Source organism: Choristoneura fumiferana, chromosome 27 (genome assembly GCF_025370935.1).
Source record: "Choristoneura fumiferana chromosome 27, NRCan_CFum_1, whole genome shotgun sequence".
Taxonomy (NCBI): domain Eukaryota; kingdom Metazoa; phylum Arthropoda; class Insecta; order Lepidoptera; family Tortricidae; genus Choristoneura; species Choristoneura fumiferana.
The window spans coordinates 8586699-8609908 of NC_133498.1; the positions used below are offsets into that span (position 1 = coordinate 8586699).

Below are 23210 nucleotides of genomic sequence, written 5' to 3' on the forward strand. Positions count from 1 at the left end.
ATGGTACTTTTTCTACTTGACATTTTCTCATTAATTTGCCATGCCATAAGGCGACAAACATATATTATTACCTTTTTGTCTGCTCATAATTCGTTCATTACTATCCCACGGCAACTATGCAAAAATCCGGGATAAAAACTATTCTGTCCTTCCCAAGGTCTTAATTTACAAGAATCTAATTACAATGCTATGTGTCGCTTAGTTTTGATGTACATTATGCCATACAATACAACTATTCTTTATTGAAGATCACAAATCAATACAGCGAAACAACAAAAAATAAAACAAGGTAGACAATAGGCATTTTTATCGCTTAGAAACGATCTCTTCCAGACAGCCATTTAGATACGAAAACGGAGAGTCTGACTATTTCTTGGCAAGCAGCAGTCTATTTATTGGTTAAGTTGCGGCCGTTGTTAACGTTAGCAGCAGGCAGACAATATTAAGTAAAAGTATACATCGTCGCCTTAAGCGACACATAAATATTTAACAAGTTAATAACACAAAGTACGAATTTACATCCTGTAAATAAATGGGTTTTAATATTTTACTTGCAAAAAACGTGGAATGGACAGTAGCACATTATGAATCATTAAAGGGCTCGGCTTAATGGCTTTTACTTTGCTGCTCCAACGATTTGGCAAATCCATACGCTACAGAAAGCTTATATTTTACCAATATTTGGACATTACTTTGTAATTTGGGAGTGCCGGCTGAATACGGCGGAATGTACGGAATAAATATGGAGTAGCCGCGAATGTGAGCGGTAAAGTGATATCAGTAGAAATTTGGCGCAATACCTAACTCAATTTGCTGGAAGTGGAACAAAACTGAACTGTAAGAGAGATAGATGATAATGTGTTAATAATATTAATTCATACAATTAGGTAAGTAGTAATTAACATTTAGACTCGTAAATACGTTCAAGCTTCAAGCCTTCAAGAAAATAGCGTACTTCTACTAAAAAACTAAAAGGCGGCAACGGACTTGTAACTGTTCTGGTGTTGCAGGTATCCATGGGCGACGGTAGTCGCTTACCATCAGGCGATCCGTTTGCTTGTTTGCCCCCTATTCCATAAAAAAACAAACAAATGTGGATTATCTGAAAAAATATGTACTTATATAAACGATAATAAGTTGGTTTTAGTTGTATTTTTCTTTGTTTTTGCATTGACGTATTTGTTATTTATTGTACATTATTGTATTGTGTTTTACCCTTATTGGCATATAAAACACATGAAAAAATAACAGTTTTGGTAAGCGGCCGGACAGCTTTGTGTGAGTGCACGCACGCACACAGACAGCGTTAAGCGAGATTCGACTAGTGTCGCGACGTGCATTCCACAATTTACAAAGCTAAGCTTGTGCCTTAAAGTATGTAGATACAAGGGTTCCAGAGCTCAGCGAGAGGGCTCGTCTGAAGTGCTCCTCTAATTAGAAGACACGGTGGTAAACAGTGGAGTGAAAGCAAAGAACTGACACACTCAATTTGTATGCGTAATGGAAAGGAAATTATGGCGGGGAGGACGGAATCACCACTGAAGACTTGCCTAGTGTGAGATTATGAAGCTTATTGACTTATATCTTTTGATATGATATAAGCAGTAAGCATCTCTTTCAATTGTTTCGTTATTCGCGCTTAAATTGAGGAAAGGATTTTTATGCAAAGTATCTTTGATCTTACGTTTTCGTTTTTGAGCACATCGCGTGTTCTTAGATTGCCATGGTTTTATAAAAATCGGTCAAGTGCGTCCGGCAAAGTCAAAGGTTTTCCTCTATTTTTTTATAAATATTTTTACGGTGCTTTTCAAATTAATACAAAATCACATTTGAAATCCTCACAGTAAGACTTAGGTAATTACTACTAGCGCTATCTAGTGGTGTTTTAGTGAACTATTGCCCGTAAGTGAACGTATTGTAATTAAGTTTACCACTTTATTTTCACTTAATTTTAGGCTCAGTAGTTTTGGAGATCAGGGGGGGGGGATGGTAAATTTTCGTCTTCTTTCATGAATAAAACCAAACTATTTATTTTACAATAATAACAAAAATATATTTGAGATCCTCATAACGAGCCCTTTCATTTGATATATGACCCTAAGGTTTGCAAAAGTATTTTTTTAAATTTCCTAATTTGTCCCCCGAAAATGACCACTATTAAAAAAAAATACTTTGCACATCTGTGTTGGGTCATAGGATTACACCATCCTACCTTTTACCTGATTTGGTCCAGAAGTTTCGGAGCAAATTAGCTGTGATAGACGGACGGACAGACAGACAGACGCACGAGAGATCCTGTAAGGGTTCCGTTTTTTTGTGTGGGACCGTAAAAATTTGATATCTTTGGTAGTGTACCTCTTCGCGAATTTCAGAGTTATTTAGGTGTAACTTGTATTTCACCATGTGATTTCCTATTAAGCTATGGTTCCCGGGGAGGCTATATTCGGTGTCGCCTTTCGTTTTGTCTTGGATTCGCTTGGCAAAAGAAAGTTTGTTGGTGTAAAGAAGTAGGTACTGTTCTATTATTCAATAAATACTTAACACAACTTTGTGCAACTTCGAACGTTTCTTTGCGGTTTAGTAAGGTCACAAATGAGGCAAATAAAACTCTGAAGCTGGTTTAGAAGAAGCCCTCCTTTTCATGTTAAATATAGGATAGAGAATAAATAGATTTCCCTCTAAGGCCGGAGTTGCGAAGGTTGTACTAGTTAGTAGTTTTCAAGTAGCCGCCGCATGGCCGCGGTGTCCAATTTCGTGCTATATACTAGGTACAGGCTGCCCCAGACAAGTTCTCGATACATACAACGAGAAACAACACGTACGAAGTAACAAACTTCACTAAAAGTTGGTGTAGGTCTAAGTTGGCATAAGCCGGGAATCTCTTAAAGCCGTCAAAGTATATAAGACTTACAGCAAAGGCCTCGAAATAGGCCTAATGAAGGAGACTAATCAGAATACCGTGTTACGTTTTATGGCTATTGTTACACATATTTTATGGGAATTTGAAAAGCTAAACTCTTACCACTGCCTTAACTTTTAAGGGTAAAGGTGTTGTTGAATGAGGCAGGTTTATTTTAATTTCGCTGTTTTACCCCCTACATATATTTATATTTATATAGTATGTTTTGTTTTGTTTTTCATTAAATGTATATGCGGTTATTTTGCTATTTATTGTGTTAAAATAAAAAATAAATATTATTAAATCTGTTTTTAACTGACATCAGAAAACGAAGTTATCAATTCGGTTTATTTTTTAGAAATACCTATTCATTTCATCACACGAATGATGACATGATTTTAAAATCATGATGAAATGATTTTGATATGTTTCGAGTAACATGATTTTAAAATCACCGCCACACTTGTGATCTAGGTAAACGACTCTTCCTCCTCCCCCATTACAAGTAGCAGAAAAAATATTAGTCGAAACATTAGTCTGGCCTATTAGTTAGAAAAGTCAAAAGCCGAGATCAAAGGAGTTGGTAGGTGCTGCCCGCGCCTTCGAACACACCTGTCGTTTGGGTCCCTGTTGGCTATTGGCCTCACCCTGTGCCCCACATTCGAAGTTCCGGGATAAGCAGACGATTAAGCTACCTGTGTTGTGTACCTGTTATGGGTATCGCATGGAATTTCCCCATTTTACCGACAAATATTCATACAGGTATTCAATTTACTAAATATAATATATATTAAAGTGTCGAGCTATAAGAATTGAAATAAATAACAAAGAGAGAGCGAGAGAGAGAGAGAGAGATAGAGAGAGGGGGGGGAATATATATATATTCTATTTATATGTGTAAATAAATGTCACTCTCCGTCACACTCTCTCTCTCTCTTTCTTCTTCCTCTATCTTATATATTTTTTCTTATACATATCATAAGGTCATATAAATACAAACAAAATGACAGTCATACCAGGCGCAAAGGTGCCGAATAAATTTAGTAACCCAATTAGTGTTTTTTTTGTACACCTTTCACAAGTTATCGAAAATTATTAAATAGGTACTTATCAACCGATTTCGATAAAGGAGGTTCTCGATTCGCCTGTATATATTTTTTATTATATAAATACACTCGTATTATTTTTGCCCAGCAGTGGGACACAGTTATAGGCTAAATATAATAATAATATAAATAAATAAATATCATGACAATTTACACCAACTGACATAGTCCCAAACTAAGCAAATCTTGTACCATGGGTACTAGGCAAAGGATAAACATACTTATTTAGAGAAATACATACCTACTTAAATACATATTAAACACCCAAGACTCGAGAAGAAACATTCGTATTAAGTATTCATACAAATATCTGCCCCGACCTGGGATTGAGAACCCGGAACCTCGAGATTCGTAGTCAGGTTCTCTAACGGTTACTGTGTAACCCTAACTCAAACTACTCCAAAGGTTGGCTATCCTATCCTATATAAAATTGGTTATTAGAGTATCTTTCCATCATCATCATCATAATTATTAACCGTAGGACGAATAACCTTCAAACTTGCAAATCTGTTATAGTCTAAAACCCAAGTAACTACAACTACAAGTTTTATTTACTTAGGACTGGCCTCTGAGGTGTCGGCAGCGAGCAAACTTGGCTAATAGACGCGGAAAAACCCGCCTCTAATGTCTTACTTAATACCCGAGCCTCCCCTCTGAGGTAAACCGTGTGTGAATTTAATATAATCACTCGCTTTCTGCCGGTTTTGTCAGTGGTTTTAAAATTGTTTCTCTACAGTGAAAGTTGACCTAAAAATCCTATATCTGTGGTTTCATTTCCTGTATTATAGGTTTAAGCCGCGGGTTTGCGGTGGATGCAGGCTGCTTCTAACTGAAGTAGCTGGAGGATTATGGGGGAGGTCTATGTCCAACAGAGGACGTCCTACAGCTGATGTGATGGTTATTAGACCCGTAGGACTAGCTTTTGAGGCTTCAAAAATATTAAAGTTGTGAATAATGATCGAAACTAGTCGGATCGTTCCCGACTTATACAGGGTGCATAATTTTGTTAAATGTAGGCAGGCGACTATTACGTAAATATAACAGATATCAGAAAGGTTTAAACTGATAACGAAAGTACATTACCCAATGAGTAAAATCAAATCAATAATTAAAAAAAAAGAAATACTTACATCCCAAATATTTTATGAATTAAATTCCGGTTTTGTTCCGCGTACCTTGATGTTAGAGCCATTTAATTTATTTAATTCATAAAATTAGCAATGACCGCGATATTATAGTCTAAAATATTGTATCCCAAATATTAACTTCAAACCCTCCCAAAGATAGGTACATTTAGATCGCCGTTAGTAGAAAGGCTCTTGTTTAAAAGGCCTAGTTATTTCACCATTATCGTGTGATTCATGAATTACTTAATTTTAAGATTGTTTTTTTTTGGAATCTTTTTGTATTTTTAATTTCAATTCCAATTTTTTTGTTACTTTTACGGTCATCCCGTAAAACCTATATCGAAAATACTAACTGAAATATAGATGCACGGAAAAACCAGAAAAATAAGACCAGCGCTGGGAATCGGTCCCAGGTCCTCGGCATTCCGTGCCGTGTGCTATACCGCTACACCACCGCTGGACAACGATACAGACACGAATTACTCCTATGCACCTCATATCCCAGCGCTGGTCTTATTTTTCTGGTTTGGTGTCGGTATCGTTGTCCAGTCCAGCCCAGTCCTGGCAGCAGTAAATTAGCAGCTTTTCATTGTTATGTTGTACATAGATTGTTAACTGTACTTCTTTCTAGGGAACATTTTGATTTAGAGTTAAATACTATTTATCAGATAGCGTTGTCGAATGGTTATACTAAATCAATGGTCAATAGTTTGGTTCAGAAGAAGCAGGCACGGATAGTGAATAGCATGCTTTACGCCGTGTTACCATCGCAGTCTTCTAACAAATATAGGTGTAGCATTTCATACGTTGGTCGTTTGTCTGATATAATTTGTGGTATTTTAAAATCAAACAATGTTAAGGTAGCCTTTAAGACTAACAACTCTTTGTACTCTAAACTTTGTAACCACAAAGAGAAGGTAGATAAAGGAACTAGATCGGGTGTATACAAGCTCACTTGTAATGACTGCAGTAAAGTATATGTTGGTCAGACAGGTCGCAGTTTAAATGCTAGATTTAAAGAGCATGTTTCGGCTTATAGGAATGAGCATCCTGATAAGTCGAATTTTGCCAAACATTTGTTGGAACTAAATCATTCTTTATCGGACTCAGATTCGTATGAAGTGTTACATTATTGTGGCAAGGGGTTTCGTCTCGATGTTTTAGAATGCATGGAGATAATTAGATACAACAGTATGGGGTCTCTTATTAATGAGCAGGTAAATTTAGTTTTATCTCCCTTGCTACGGCTTGGATCTAATTTCAGCAATGGTAGTCAATAAAACATGCCTTGTCAGTAAATAATAAAAATCAAGGTAATTGTTAAAAAAATTATTAATAATTTGTGGGTAGTTTTGTTTTGTTTCATAAAACGTATGTGGGTACTTGGGGAGTTACAGTGACAAATTAAAACGGTGGTTGTGGTTCGTTAGTCTAACAACTGGTAGCATGGTGTACGGTTGTGTCACTCTGAAGATGAGCTCTGGTTGAGTTCAAAACGCGTCAGTGTAGTGTGGTGGTGGTGATAGATGGGTTTGTGTGATTTGTGTGTGTTCTTACAGTGTGGAGGTGGAGGAACTGCATGAACACGCATATTTTGCATAAGCTTAGCAGTTAGCTATCGTAAGGTCGCGGGTGAGCAAGGAAATTATTTTAGTTCATTGATATGGACCTCCGCAAAGTAACGCCTGATTCAATAAATTGTTAAAATATCGTCCAATCCTTACCATATCGCCATCTCCTTCTTCTTAATTTTAATTATTACACTAATACACATTACAAGTAATTCAATAAATATCACACGAAAAAGGCACAATACTACTATACTAAGAGTACTCCGTTCCCTTTTTAAAGACCACTCCATACAAAACTGCAAAATTTGAATGCCATATTTCTGTTTCCACTCTAAAGGGTACAACACACTGCACTAAAGAATTCCAAACACATCACGGTCTAAATTTAGCTTGACCCACCAGCGAGCAAGGCCCCAGCCACTTGAATTGGTGATCACGCCTTTGGATTCAAGCGGGATAAAAATCGAGAGTCATTTGTTTTGATCCCCGAACCCCGTGGCTTAAAGGACCGTGAACTTTAATGAGCGATGGATTAGATCTACTAAAAAAATATTTTGTTAAAAATGATTCATAAGCAACTTCGGGTAAAATGATTGGTTGAATTTGGGTAGTTAGGTACCTAATCCGCTTCCCACTATCATTATACCGCGAGAGTTTGCGAGTGCGTGCGCGCGAGTGTGTGTTCTCTTTAACGCTAAAACGACTGGATGGAAATTGTATGTAGACAATAAAGTTGGATCGTGGAAAAAACACATACACTATTTTTATTCTGCTAAATATTCTACGGGATATTTGTCAACGGGGGGGGGGGGGTCATGCATTAGAAGAGATTATAATGAGAATTATTTTTTTTATGGTTCGCTCCGCTACATCGACTTAGCTATTTTACCCGCCGATTTCCCGATTTCACCGAAATAAATAAATAATCAGTTAATTATACATAAGAATAATTCGTCTACAGGATAGGCACCTTTAATATTTACCCATTGAATAAGATGGATAAATATTAATAAACAAGCACATCCTGTACGTATCTTCAATCAACTCTGCATCACAGCAGCGGAAAAACCGTTGAAAGGAGATTCCTTATCAATGTTAAACGGACCTTACCTCGGTTAGCCCTGATGTTCCTTCATTTTTAGGATTCCGTAGTCAAAACGGTAGGACTGAATCCTTATTTTATATATCTCTAAACGAGAAATTCTTATATATTACTTGGTTAGGCTTTCGTGAGCCAACTATCGGTCTAAATTGGACCTATATCTGGGATAACATTATGTTTTTACTCGACTACGGCAAAGCCAAAGGAAGAGGAATGATTTTAGCAGTCTATTTTGCTGTGTAAACTTCACGTGCACGAATTTTGATTAATCTATTGTATACTTGGTGTTTCAGTGGTATAGTCTTGAGCTTGTAAACTGAAGGTGTAGATTATAAATCTAGGCCGAACGCGTCTCAGTTTATTAATTTGTCTGTTTACTGGCCTCACTATTTATATTTCAATCACGAATTCATTTAAGAAATATAATTAAAAATAATAGTTATAGGGTTTGATTTCGTAATTGTCTGTCAATGGATTTCCAAAGTACGAGTACGATTTCAGAAATGAAATGTACCGATGTGTTTATTGACATATTCTATTGAATAAATCAGCATTGTTCTAGGTTTTTTTCATTACCAATTGCATAACTTCCAAGAACCTTTCAATGTACCTGATGCGACTCACACTTGCCCGTGTATATTTCGACCTGCGCCTTGGACTGGCAACCTCTATCCTCTATCGAACGGCTGCTAACCGGCCAACTTACCCTTGCAGAAGAGCCAAACAACTATGAATCCTATTCAAACGTGAAAAGGAGTCTACACGTGTCAGATTATGATGGTGCACGCTAAGCCGAATATAACCATCACGGAGGATATAAAATTTCGATTGCTTACATAATATCCTCAATCTTATCCCGAAGAGGACTGTGAGGGCTGTTGAGAGTGTTTAAGGAGTAAACTGCTTACATGCTGTGTGGGTAATTGTATTACGTATACTTATTGATGCGCCACAATGAAGGTTGTGTTTAGGTATCGATGTTGTAAAAAAGGTAGTTTCGGTTAAATAAAAATCAAAGATTATGATTCAAATAATTTATTGAATCAGGCGTTACTTTGCGGAGGTCCATATCAATGAACCTATGCGTGTAGTGTGGTGGTGGTGATAGATGGGTTTGTGATTTGTGTGTGTTCTTATACAGTGTGGAGGTGGAGGAACTGCATGAACACGCATATTTCATCGCAAGGTCGCGGGTGAGCAAGGAAATTCTTTTAGTCCATTGATTATGATTCAACTTTTGTGCGTTTTGCCAGGAGAAAAAATAACTTCGTCTATATAGAAATATTCCCCTTAATGCCTTTGTACTGAAACCCTTTTTTGTGTAAACTTTTTGTAAGTACTCGTACAATAAAGAGTAACAAACAAGCAAACAAACAATAATCTGGTGATTCTTTGAAAAACAAAACCGGCCGGTCGGACACGCCCAAGATAGGGTTCCGTTGCCATTACGATAAAAATCAAGTAATATTTTTTTAATTATTTCGTATTGTGTACGGAATCTTCCAAGTTTAGGTATATTTTATACCTTAGGCTGTTTTTACCTACTCTTAAGCAAGAAAAATCTTCTCAAGCAATCTTAGCCGTTATAACTTTCCTTGTAAATTTGATATACTTAAGTATCTTAAATTTTTTCAAATTTTTCCACCCGTTTTGATTTTGGAGGGGGAGGGAGGACGCTCGATTTTAATGAAAATTTGCACTTTGAGGTTGAATATTTCCCAAACAGATCATTGAATGGAAACATCGTCTAGGCATGGTTTTAAAAGACCTATCCAACGATACCCCACACTAGATTTTATCCAGAATAAAAAAAACACCTCCACTTAAGTCTCCTTTTTAGTTTTTTTTTTATTTGACCACTGACTACGGGAACCTAAAATAAGCTTTTTGAACTTGACAAAATAATATAACATTATCCATCTTATCAAGCTAAAAAAACTCCTCGACATTTCAAAGTTCAATGTACCTTAACGGCTGAACCAATTTTAATGAAACATAGCTAAGAACCACTACAGGCAAAAAGCCGCATCGAAAACAGTCGATATTCGTTTAAGAGCTACAATTCCACAGACATACATTGGCGTCAAAATTATAACAACCCTCTTTTGCGTCGGAGGTTAAAAACAAAATAACAACGCATAACATTACAAATGAAAATAAGGTAAAATTGCATACTCGTAAATAAAAAATGCCCCTACTTGCTTGTGATTGTAGTTGGTTAAAATCGGCCATAATTTTTTGCCCCCGTCCCACTGCACTTAAAATTCCTTAAGCACCTAATTTCCCATTCCGCAATAAAGTCTACGAATTAACCCTGTCAGTGGCACGGCTGCCAAAATATACAGCGAACTACCCATTAAAATGCCGAGTGTTGGCGGTATAGAGTTCGACATCAAAGTGTTTTGTTCGAGCACTTCGTTGCAGCCATTTCATTTTAGGCGCCGCCTGAATAATGTAAGGCTGTGCGTGTCGAACGTTAGCTGTTTCCACAGGATGACAAGTCACGGACCTAACGATGAATAGGTACTTACATTACTTATGATTGGCCAGATTTCATATTTCTAAGACTATAATTTGATTCGTTCTCTGTATTCTGTTTGTAAAGAGAAAGACGCTGATAGTTTTAAATTTTCACTAGGATTATTAATTAATATATTATAATTTTTTTAAGATCTACTTATTCTAATATAAATCCAAAACAACCACACAATAAATCAACTCCTTTAGTCTAGTCTCTATTAAAAAAAAGTGATGAAGTAAATCTGACGTTGACGTTGTCAAAATTTTGTTGTGCGTGACGTGTGGTTTGCATACATAGGCGGTTACATTCTTTCTTGCTCTGAAACTTAAAATATAAGACTTCTACTATGACTATGATTTTGGCTATTAATAACGGATACTGATACTAGGCTGCAGAAAAATACGATACCTGGCTTTCTTACGGATACCGCGAATGATCATAACATTGACAATTTGGAACGAAATGTTCATCCAGTGTCTTCAATATTTGGTTTATTTCGGAGGGGTATATACTTCGTCTATCCATTCGGGTCTATCCATTTCGACCACAACTAACTACGGGCTGCTAAATAACATGATATTTAAATCAATAACATTAACACGTCTCGGTCGTTCGTTATCCGTCAAGTGTCAATGTCAATGTCAAATTAAAAATTATGAGAGCTCTTTTTCTCGTGAAAAAGACAAAGAAAACATATCTATTCTGTGGTTTGGTAAATTCAGATATGTATTTTTTATTTCTTGTATTTTTTTAACATGGAGAAATAAAAAAAAAAACCATGTTCAGGAGGCAAAACTTTCGATTCCTCTAGTAACTTTCAGTTGTCAAAAAAATGAAATCTCGTCAATTGATTTGTGCCTGGGGTTAACACTCGCGGAAAAATAGAAAAAATAGTGCACTTCCCTATCTCATCCCATGTCAATTTATTAATGTAGGTACCTCTATGATACTCGAGGTAAGTGTCTGTCAATTCTGTCAAATCTCTAGGTGTACTATGGTGTCTTTCTACGTGTTTTCCGCGTAGGTGTCATTGCCACTCAAGGGAGATTTTTTTCAAAATGGCCGCGCCACCTGACGGTAAATTTTAAATATGGCGCCGACACTCCAAGCCGACTTATGATCCTAAAACTTTTCCGTACGCCGTCTGAATATGTGCACGCGTTCTAGTTTGCGTGACACGGGCTTTTGTTTAGGTACATTACATTTAATGTGCGTTGCGGCGTCGACTGTACGGGTATCGTCACTCCACTGCGTTGCTGCGTTTCGTACTTAGAGCTCATAGCCGAATGGAGGTATCACACGCACTATTTTTTTTACAAAAAACAATTAAAACTCTCAACGGAATGAGGTAGCGTGTGTTACACAAAATGATACCTATTAATGCATTTTTACTAACACACTCACACTAACACTTACATAATAGTAATAGGTTTACACCCGCAGCTAAAATGACACGAAAATATCAAATTGAGTTTGGTTTTTGGAGTCTTTTTGTTTTTTTTTTTTATTTCAACGAAAATATCATTTGAGTGTATTTCTACAAAACTATAGCTCAAATTAATATAATTAACAAGAATAATTTTAGCTATAATTTTCTATGACTCTAGTCGTATCTATTGCAAACTAACTGTGGCCACGGATTCGTTTAACGTCAGCCCGCGAGAGCTAAGATATACAATTTTCCGACATAGAACTATTCATAATGTGTATTCATAACGCATCATGCTCTATACTATGCAATTTCAGCGGCGAAACGTAACAAATTCAATTATAATATTAGTTAGAATTCAGCAAACTTTTTCACCACTTTCGAATAGTATTCGTGTGGCACTTTTCACTATACAAGTATATTTGACTTGACAGAGGGTTTATGCCCGTCATTGACCTCTCCGGTGGGCTTGATGCTCTAAGGTTTCGTATGGTTTCGTGTTGGACCGACACGCACCTCGTATTAACTTTAGGCGAGTGCTCAAATAAGATTTGTTTTCCACGTGGGCTTTACCTTTTTTTACTTTTTTACGATGCACGCCCGCTTTTTATTTTAGATACAGGTGTGTACTTTATTGTAAACCGTAGGGAAGCATTTCAGTGCGTCTTTTCTGTTTTCAAATCGATTCTCTTTTCAATGTAAATCACTGTGGTAAATCCTTCTTGAAATTGACGTTAATGTACTTTATTCATACATGGTTTACTTTCCATGGCCACGAATGTACAGGTAATTTCCATGGATGCATGGAATTGCAAGCTCGTGTGCGTGTTTCATGCAATAGTTTTATTAGCCTTGATGTTGTTATTGGACTAGGACTCCGGTATTTAGCTACATTTGCATAAAAACAACACGAAACTAGTTACTTTAATTAGTTGGTTAGTGGCTATGAAAATGGAAATAGACTTTTTGACACTGATTAGGCTGATGAAGGCGTATTTGATGAATTATGTACGTTTCTAGGTACATAGAATAGTAAGAATTATCTTTTTACAATTGGGAATTGCACGAAAAACATGCATGCATGGACAAAGTTGACTTGTACGCGTGGTTCCAAAAGTGGTGAAAATATGTACTTGTGCAACGGTTTAAAATACCACATCACTTTCTAAGTCTGATGTAATGTGGTCGAGGTACGAGTACCTACTTATTTTTGAAAACTCCGATATTTTGGGCAATTCCATAAGACATATGTAAGAAAAGCTTAAGGAACAGAAAACTGTCAATGGCCAAGTGCGAGATCTAGTAAATAATGATAATAAAATCATTTATTTCAGATCACAAGAATCCATATCATGTCAATAAGATTATAAAATGTTATTATTACTATTAAGATTAATTAATTAATTAAAATGTCAAGCATGCACCTATAAATTAAAATTATATTAAATTGAAATTTTAAATATTGAATAAAAGCAAATGAAATAAAATAAATAACATAGAATTAATACTATGAAAAAACAGGGAATTTCTAAAAAAATATATAAGTATTCGTCGATTTTGTTCATGTTTTCGGGAAAAATACAATACGAATAATAAAAAAAACATTAAATTTTTAGTTAAAGGTCAATAGCAAGTTCATTCAAAATAATCATGATCGCATTTCCCATAGAAAATATGTGTACTTAATAAGTTTTTTGCTCTTGACTTTACATTTAATAAATATCATACAAAGTTTATAAAATATCAGTTTAAGGGATTTCGACACGTAATCCAAGATTTGGTAATAGTAGATGATAACCAATGGTGGAAAGTGACCCATTTCACCCGAGATATTTCTGGTGCTCGAACGTAGTGAGAGCGAATAGTTCGAGGGGAAATGGGTAATGTCACCCGAGTTAGACATTCTACTTTTCATTTCGACTGTGAGGAAAGTAAAATACCACAAAAAAATAAGAATAATAATAAATTTAATTAACTTATATAGACTACTACTTACTAAGACGACCAGATTAGATTAGACGTTTAGATTTACTTGTTTAGACGACCAGATGGCCTAGGTTAGAGAACCTGACTACGAAGCTTGAAGTCCCGGGTTCGATTCCCGTGTCGGGGCAGATATTTGTTTGAAAAATACGAATGTTTGTTCTCGGGTCTTGGGTGTTTACTATGTATTTAAGTATGTATCTATCTATATAATTATATTTATCCGTTGCTTAGTACCATAACATAAGCTTTGCTAAGCTTACTTTGGGACTAGGTCAATTGGTGTGAATTGTCCCGTAATATTTATATATTTTTTTATTTATATCCAACCTACAACGGTATACCTATTCGACTGGCCACTTGCCGCGGCCTACTATAAAAAAAATCGAGTTGGTCATGACCAAGGAGCTTATATACAAAACTGGAGGTTGAACGCCGAACGAAGAAGTTTGACCTTTATTACTTACTTATTTATATATTCCATCTCTATCTTTCACATTTCACGAATGACTTCGATCTCTTTCTTAACCTAACTGAAGAAAGAGATGGAATATGTTCGTGACGTAATAAAGATCAAATTTCTTGTTTCAAACTGATGTTCGGCGTTCAACCTCCAGTGTTGTATATAAGCTCCGTGGTCACGACGTGCATCTAGATGGCCACGCCGAAACGTGAAAAAAAGCGTCATTGACGTAACTCAATTATCTTCGGCTAATCGAAATTTTTATAAAAAATACTTTCCACCCTAGAGATGAAAACGAAATTTTCCACTCGGCTACCCATGAAAATTAAACTTTCCAAACAGGGGAGATGAAAACAAATTTTACACGTAACTTAAACTCAACTAACCGAACCTTGCTTATTGTCATTAGCGGGAATATGAGGGGAAACAATATTATGTCGAGCAGAAATAGCGCTTTGCTGGCTCATTCGCAGAAAACTGCGTGTATGAGTACTTGTTGATGTCTTGTTCTCGTTTAGATAATAAAAACTTGATGTAGAATAGTAAATTGTTTATTATAATTACAATTTATTATAATCAATAAAATGTGTGCGCACACTAAGAAAGGCTGTCGTGAACTCGTGCACTTGCTGTTACAAAGGCAAGTAAAGTAAAAAAGGAACTTGCTGAGCGTGCGCAAAATGATATCATGTACATCGTACATATTCCCGGACAGGAAGATGCGGGATGCTGCATGATAAAACAAACTTATAAATGTTACATGTCAATTAGCAAATAAAATTAATCACTTGCTACAATTAAAACACACTATTTAAAGAGAGGGAACTTAGTAAGCATTACTGGAGATGTACTCTTGTTCTGTCGCATTTCTATTTGGGCCTGTTGATCGCTGCTACTGGTTCCTTCGATCACAGGCGACGGGGTTTCGCGCGTGGCCGGCCTTGGTGACTCCCTTGCTGTAGAGCGCGGCACTTGCCATCTGCACTGCCAACGACGTATTATAATTATTACTCCTATGATTCCGATGACAAACAGGATCGCGTATATCATCACGTATTGGTGAATGTCGTGATAGGATATACTCTCTGCCTCAGTCAGGACTTCATCTTCACTTTTCTTCAAAATCTTGATCTTATCGTCTATTTCTCGTTCTTCTTGTTGGAATTCTACTTGACCTTCCTTGAATACCTTTCGATGGGGCAGAGTTATGTTTATTATGTGATTGATAGGCGAAATTGTAGGTATAAACAATTCTGGGATTTTTTTCATTTCACTTGAATGAATCTTGTGTGGGTATATAGTGACCTTGTCTGTCTTGATCAAACAACCGTGGCTTATAACCATGAGCCCTGCGCCAGTCAGCTGACGTGCGCTTATCTGGTCGCCGCACAGTACTCGTACTTGACACTGACCACAGCAAAAGTAAACATAAGTATTGGTAGTATAACTTTCTTCCCATTTGTTTTTGCATTTTTCGGTTTCAGTTTTGCACTCGAAATTCTCCAACTCGCAAAAACTCTTATCCTCTGTCATTAGGTATTCAGGTTTTCGACTGGGGCAAAAGTATGAATCAGACTGCGTATAACACGTTGTGACGTCATTTTCTGTCATTGTGATAAAAGTATCTTTCTTTATGTTTATTGCAACGTAACTTGATATGGGAACCAAACTAACCATTTTGTCATCTTGTTGTTTTTTAATCGGAATGATTTTGAAAATCTCATATGACTCCCTGCTTATTAGTGGTAGTTTGATTTCAAAAATTATGAACTCCTGTAGCATTCTTGTTTTTATCTTGAGGAGACCATACACTTGTTGCAAATTAAAATGAATATTATCCACCGGAAGCGACACATCTTTCTCCAACTGACTTGATATCTTGCTCAACTCTTCAATTAATTGGGCTGGTGTCAACAAATGTAAATTGAAGCGTCCATGATAAATGTCTGTAACTGTTTCCAGTAACGCGTTTTGAATATTCCTTAAATTGTTCAACATGTTACTCGCAACTAGGGCGCCCATTGCAAGTTCATTAAGTATTAGATTCGTCTGCGCTGATTTTTTCGTTTCTTGTAAACTATTTTCTAACGCAGTCATGTGCAGATGTAATTCTTTGTGTTGTTGATTCATTATTACTTCGACTCGTCTTAAAAGATTATGTTGTGCCTCTACAATTGACGTCTGATTTTTCCACAGATTGACGATGTGTTTTTGATTAAGTCGAATCAACTGTATATCTTTCTTGTATTGTTCGGCGAATCTTTCGTCTAATACGCCGAATAAGTCTCCGGCGAGGTATCCAATTGCATTGATTATACCGCGGCGCTTGCGGGCGTGGGTCGACTGCGTTTGTACATTGTGACTCATTAGCAGCTGATTGTAGTATTCCAGTTCAGTGACACCGTGACGTAATTGGAGTAGTACTGCGCTGAACTGTGATTGTAGTTGCGCGTCTGTCCATGTTCTATCTAAAGTCGATATATATTGTTGTAACGCCTCTATGCCTTGCCAATACGGTTTCAATTCGTAAAAAACGACGAGCTTCCATTCGCTTCTTATCAATTGCATATTTGAAACCTTGTCAAAATATAAGCCTTGATTTTCCCTGAATTCTGTCGTGCTTATCATGCCATTAGAACTTGATATCAATGTCATGAAGAATAATATTGCAGTAAACATAGATGTTAAGCTGTACCTGTTTCGCGCGCTGCTTTTTTCTTGTTGTTTGTTTTCGCTTTGATTAGCTTCATCTTGCTGTTTGCCTTCCGTTAGAATAGAAATTTTAGTGACAGGCCGTCTGAGGTATCCGCTCTTGGTTTTCAATGTCACAACTCTAACTAGCCCATCTTGTCCCGGGTGAAGCTCGACGATTCTGCCCATTAACCACTTGCCTGGGGGCATGTTATCGTCATGTATAAGTACTACGTCATTTATTCTCACGTTTTCCCTGGCTTGTTTCCATTTGCATCTTGATGTCAATGTGGTGAGATATTCAGAGCGCCAACGTTTCCATAAATCTTGAAAAATTTTCTGCGTTAATTTCCATCGAGTCCGCAGGTCTCTTTCTGTCTCAATCAACGTAAGTATGGGTCCACTGGCGAGGAAATGCGAAGGTGTCAAGTAGTTTAAGTCTTCTGGGTCTTCTGAGATGGGGCAGAGTGGTCTCGAGTTAAGACATGCTTCTATTTGTGATAACAGCGTTGAGAACTCTTCGAAGGTGAGGATTTGTTCTCCGATAACTCTTTTAAAATGGTATTTAAAACTCTTGACTGCGGCTTCAAATAGACCAGAAGCTGATGGCCATGACGGTGCGTTAAAGTGCCATGTGATTTCCAATTCCGTTATCTCTTTCTTCAGTTGGTCGTCAAAAACTTGTTGTATTTCTTGATATTCCTCTTGTATAATTCGGTTTGCACCTACAAAGTTTCTGCCGTTGTCGCTGTAGAGGTGGCGTGGTGTTCCTCTTCGAGCTGACATTCTACGAAGGGCGGCGATGAAGGCTGATGCGGTGAGGTCGGAGACTAACTCCAGGTGAACGGCTTTTGTTGCCAGGCACACAAATACAGCAACATAACCTTTTGTGGTTTTTATGCCTCGGCCCTTGTTGGCCTTGATGTAAACATGCCCCGTGAAATCCACCCCTGTGTGATAAAATGGACGAGATGGATTCACCCGTGCACCTGGTAAGTCGCCCATTAACTGTTCTTGTTTATATGGCCTATGTTTTTTGCAGGTCACACACTGACGTACGAATTTCTTAGTGGCTCTATTTCCACTAATCACCCAGTATTTTTGCCGTACGAATGCCAATGTAACTCGAGTCCCGCCGTGATACGTGAGCTTGTGTGCGTCGTCGATTATTAATCTCGTTAATCTGTTGTCATAGGGCAAAATTATAGGATTTTTCATTTCGGGGCTGATTTGAGCGTGCTTTAATCTTCCCCCGACTCGCAGGAGACCATGATCATCCAGGAAGGGATCCAATCCCAAAATCTTACTTGTTTTTGAAATTTTCTTGCTTTTTTTAATGCTTTCTATTTCTTCGCTAAACATCTGTGCTTGTACTAGCTTGATAATTTGAATTTTTGCATCCTTCAGTTCGGATAGTGTAAGATAGGCTTGTTGTTTTCTATCCTGTTTTCTTGTTAAGAAACGCCGTATCCATGCTAGTACATGAGTGACCTTGTTGAACGAACTGTAACTTTCTAGCATAGTTTGGATGATGTTTTTTTCGTGTAATGCAACTCCGACTTGTTTCATTTTTCTCACTTCTTCTTCGGTCTTGTAACATATTTCCTGTGTTTCTTTTTTGTAGCTAGGTAGCCAGGTAGGACCTTGCCACCACAAGGGATGTGTTTTCAATTGGGCAACAGTTAAGCCTCGGCTCGCACAATCTGCAGGATTTTCTGATGATTTAACGTGCTGCCAGCTTCCTGACGGAATCACTTCGTTAATCTGACGAACTCTGTTGGAGACAAATGGTGTCCACCGTTCGGGGTGTCCTTGTAGCCACCCTAGGACGGCTGTTGAGTCTGTCCATCCATAAACCTTGATGTTGATGTTAGGTAAACATTGCTTGACCTTATGCATTAATTTGGAAAGTAAGAGTGCTCCGCAAAGCTCTAATCTTGGCAGCGAAATTTTCTTCTTGTGAGGCACTAATCTTGATTTCCCAGCAACTAAAACAATTTTTGAATTTTCGTCTTCTGTTTGTTTACAATATATCACCGCGGCGTAGGCTTGCTGCGACGCGTCACAATATCCGTGTAATTCGATATTCGCGCCGGCGCCGGTGCCTAACCAACGTTGTACTTGTAATTGATTTATGTTTGCCAAATCTTGTCTAATTTGTATCCATTCTGAATGTATGTTTTCGGGTATCTTGTCGTCCCAGTTAATGTTGACCTCCCATATTTTTTGAAATAAAATTTTCAATTTGATGGAGACGGGGGTAAGCCATCCCGCTGGGTCGAATAATTTGGATATATCCGATAATAATATTCGTTTAGTTATTACCTTGTCTCTTGTTTGTGTCTCAAGTTTTGACTGAAAAACAAATGAGTCTTGCTCTGGATCCCAGTGAATGCCCAAGGTCTTTGTCGATCCCTCTTGTTTGAAAATATAGTTTCCTTGTTTCTCTTTATCTTGTTTCATTTGTAATAATTCTTGATAATTAGAGTTCCATTTTCTGAGATTAAATCCACCCAATTGTAGCAGTTTTATTAAGTCTTGTTTTAGTTGGTTTGCGGATTTGACATCTTGTGCTCCATGAATAAGGTCATCCATGTAGAAGCAGCTTTTTACTACCTGTGCTGCGTCAGGGTAACTATTTTTTTCATCTTCGGCCAGCTGACGGAGCGTCATCATGGCCAGAAACGGTGCGGCCTTGGTGCCGTACGTCACAGTTGTAAGCTGATATTCTTGTAGTAAATCACGCGGTGTGTCGCGCCATATTATTTTTTGTAAATGTTGATCTTTGGGGTGGACCCATATTTGCCGAAACATTTTTTCAATGTCGGCAGTAAAAGCCACACGGTGTTGCCTCCACTTCAAAATAAGTTCTAACAAGTCTTGTTGCAGATTGGGCCCTGAGTACATGCAGTCGTTGAGGCTGACTCCATTTGTCGCACGTTCTGAAGCATTGTAAACAACTCTTAACATAGTTGTCAAAGAATCGTTACGTATGACGCAATGGTGTGGCATAAAGTATTCTTGTTCCAAATTTTGTGTTGCAGGTGTCATGTGTCCCAATCTTCTGTATTCCTCGATAAAAGCCTTGTATTCTCGAGCAATGTCCTTGTTTTTATTGAACTTTCTTTCTAATTGCATAAATTGGGCGATGGCCTTGTGTTTCGATTCGCCTAAGTCTTGTATCATGGGTTTTAATGGTAGCCTGACTTCGTATCTTCCGTCGTCTCTTCTTGTAGTGGTTGACTTGTAAAACTGTATGCATTGACTATCTTCGATGGCGTGACCGTCGCTTTCAGAGATATCTTCGATTTGCCAAAATCGTTGTATATCTTCCATGTTGTTTAAAACGATGTTACATTGATAGGTGCATTGCGTTTGTGTCTTGCCGCACAAAATCCAGCCAAGTCGCGTCTGTTGCGCGATTGGCGCTAAATTATTTGCTCTACGCAGGCCTTCCAAAAGGATGTTTGAATAAATATCTACGCCCAACAGGATATCAATAGGACGGCTGATATTGAAGTCAGGGTCTGCTAACTTGATCTTGTGTAAATAATCCCAGTTAGGTTTTCTGAAAGTTGCGTGTGGTAAGCTTCTCGTTAAGCTTCTCATAATAAAAGTTTCAACTGTAAACGAGTAATCTTCAGACATTGAGCTGCAGTTGATATTTAATTTTGCTTTACAGGTGGTGTCCTTGGAGCCGACCCCAGTAATGACTCCATTGCATTTTTGCCGGGGCAGGCCTAATATTTGCGCCGCATGCTCGGTAATTAGGGAGATTTGCGACCCTTGATCAATGATGGCGCGCATTATTCTTGGTACTGCATCAGCTCCCCAAACTTGAATTAGGGCAGTCGCGAGTAGTGTTTCTTGTATTTCATCTTGTTGCGCCACGTGTAAATTAGTTTTCTCTGTACAGGCGGTCGGCGGCACCTTGTATGGCACGTGACCGGGTGTCATGTTGCTATGCCTTGCGAAAGCGTCATGTAAAATTGTGTTGTGATTCCCGTTACACTCGCGGCATCGATTGTTTGATGTACATGGCTTGCCATTGTGACTGAACAAGCAATTATTGCAAAAGTTAAGTTTCGCAATTGTTTGTCGTTTTACTGACGGTGACATTTCCAGGAATCTTCCGCAGTAATAAATTCTATGTTCATTACTGTTGCATATTGCGCAATTTAATTTAATATTTTTCACACATTGGCTTGGTTGAGAAATAGCCTTGTTGCTTGAGTGGTAAGGTCTAAAATGAGACCTTTCTGGTTTTGCTGTATTTGTAGGGACGCTCATGATGGGTTTTTGACCGTTCTCTTGTTTGCGGCGTAAAGATTCCATAGCGGTGAATTTATTTTCCAAAAATAACAGAAAATCGCTCATTTCTGGTAAATCTCTTGGACGCTGCAACGACTCCATGTAATCTTTGTGCGTCTCTGCGTCTAACTTTTGACTCAAAATATGTATGAGAATAGGGTCCCATGTATCTATTTGGACGCCTAAGTTCTTGATAGCGTTTAAACACTCTTTGATTACATCATGTAGGCGCTTGATTTGCACTGCTGAGCTATGCTGCATCACCGGAATGTTCATCAAGGTGTTCATGTGTGACGTAAATATTAATTTTTGATTATGGTAGCGATGGTTCAGAATTTCCCAACTTGCTTGGTAATTTTCAGAACTAATTTGTAAGTGCTGAATTAAGCGCTCTGCTTCGCCCCTCAACTTGCCCTTGAGGAACTGCATTTTCTGCGCGCTTGAGAGAGAAGGATTGTTGTGTACTGCTTCACAGAAGAGATCCTTAAAGGACACCCACTGTTGGTAATTTCCAGAAAATATTGGAATATCTAACTGAGGTGTGGATTTTTCTCGATGAGAAACAGACCATAACTTGCTATTTATAGCCCGTTTTATGTCATTATAGCGCTGTTCTTGTTCACTAAATAATCGTTCATACTCTTGGTTAGTTCCATCTAATTCACTATCTATTTCCCAGTGCGCCGTGTCTATCGCCTTCCATCGGGACTTTATGGAATTCAACGTATCTTCAAACTCCCACTTCTCGTGTATGTCATCCACCTGAATACTTCCCACAGTACGAGCAAAGGCCTTGAAATTACTCATTTGCTTTTTTATCATGTCGTCTAACTTGCTGTGTATACCCCTAGATGTAGCTTGTCTCTGCTGCTCCCATACATTTTCCATTCTTGTTCCTGATGGTGACACAAGTGGAGAACCCCCCGCTTTCTCTGGTGGCTTCGGTATATTCAAGGGCGTAGCTGGTTTTATTAAAATTGATTTATTCATCAGTTCTCGTGTCTCGAGATAAATATTTCTTGTTTCTTGATAATATCCTCCCTTAAAGTAATCATGATCTGAAGTGAGATCTTTAGCCAAAATGTTATGATTATTTTGAAATTCATTCCAATGCGAATCTAATGTTTCTATACGCCGTTTCACATATTCAGCCGTCTTGCGTTCGGGACCATCTTTCTTGAAATTGGTCCGCACCTGCTGTATCGCGGTTACTAAAAGTTTTTGAGTTTCTAATACAGCCTCCATGGTGAGTGCTGTTAATTCTTGTGTATTTGTTTTGTTTCTTGATTTTAGTACGTACTTATTTGTCTTTTATTCGTCAGGATACTTGATTTGTTTTCTTGATAGAAATGTTTCGCGTTCCGACAGTAATTCCTTTCACTTGATGACTTGTTAATCTTGTTAGCTTGCTGAATATTGTGATAGGACTTGCTTCCTTAGCTTGCTGGTTCCTTTCGGTGCCTTAATTTGTATATCCTCGAATGATATTCGCGCCTTCTCAATCCGACCGGTGAGACCCGCTTGTGGGAGGCCGACGGACCGATTCGCTATCTCTCAAGGAATACACAAAAAAAACACCAAAACGGTTCGAAGGACCACTTTTATGTATGAGTACTTGTTGATGTCTTGTTCTCGTTTAGATAATAAAAACTTGATGTAGAATAGTAAATTGTTTATTATAATTACAATTTATTATAATCAATAAAATGTGTGCGCACACTAAGAAAGGCTGTCGTGAACTCGTGCACTTGCTGTTACAAAGGCAAGTAAAGTAAAAAAGGAACTTGCTGAGCGTGCGCAAAATGATATCATGTACATCGTACACTGCGGTTGTTTAGTTTTGCTCAACAAATCGTAATGAGATAAGTGCGGGGAATGCGGCGTGTGCTAACGTTAGAGCTATGAGGGTAAATTAGTTGGCGTTATACCTATTTAAAAGAACCTTATGAAAATAAAAATAAAAGTTTATTCGAGATATACAAATAATAGGTAAAATAACACAGTAAA

The 23210-nt window shown here is 37.7% G+C and overlaps 3 protein-coding genes across 3 annotated transcripts in view; all 3 read right to left on the reverse strand.

The window, feature by feature from the left end:
• LOC141443296 (uncharacterized) overlaps window positions 1-23210 on the reverse strand; it is a 465577-nt gene that overhangs the window by 49479 nt on the left and 392888 nt on the right. The gene's annotated exons all lie outside the window — the stretch shown is intronic.
• Window positions 1-23210, reverse strand: part of LOC141443292 (homeobox protein invected-like) — a 150184-nt gene that overhangs the window by 20763 nt on the left and 106211 nt on the right. The window lies entirely within an intron of this gene.
• Window positions 14694-23021, reverse strand: LOC141443286 (uncharacterized). Its single transcript, XM_074108510.1, has one exon. It carries the CDS (start codon window positions 22446-22448, stop codon window positions 15009-15011), a length of 7440 nt encoding a protein of 2479 aa, XP_073964611.1. The 5' UTR covers window positions 22449-23021; the 3' UTR covers window positions 14694-15008.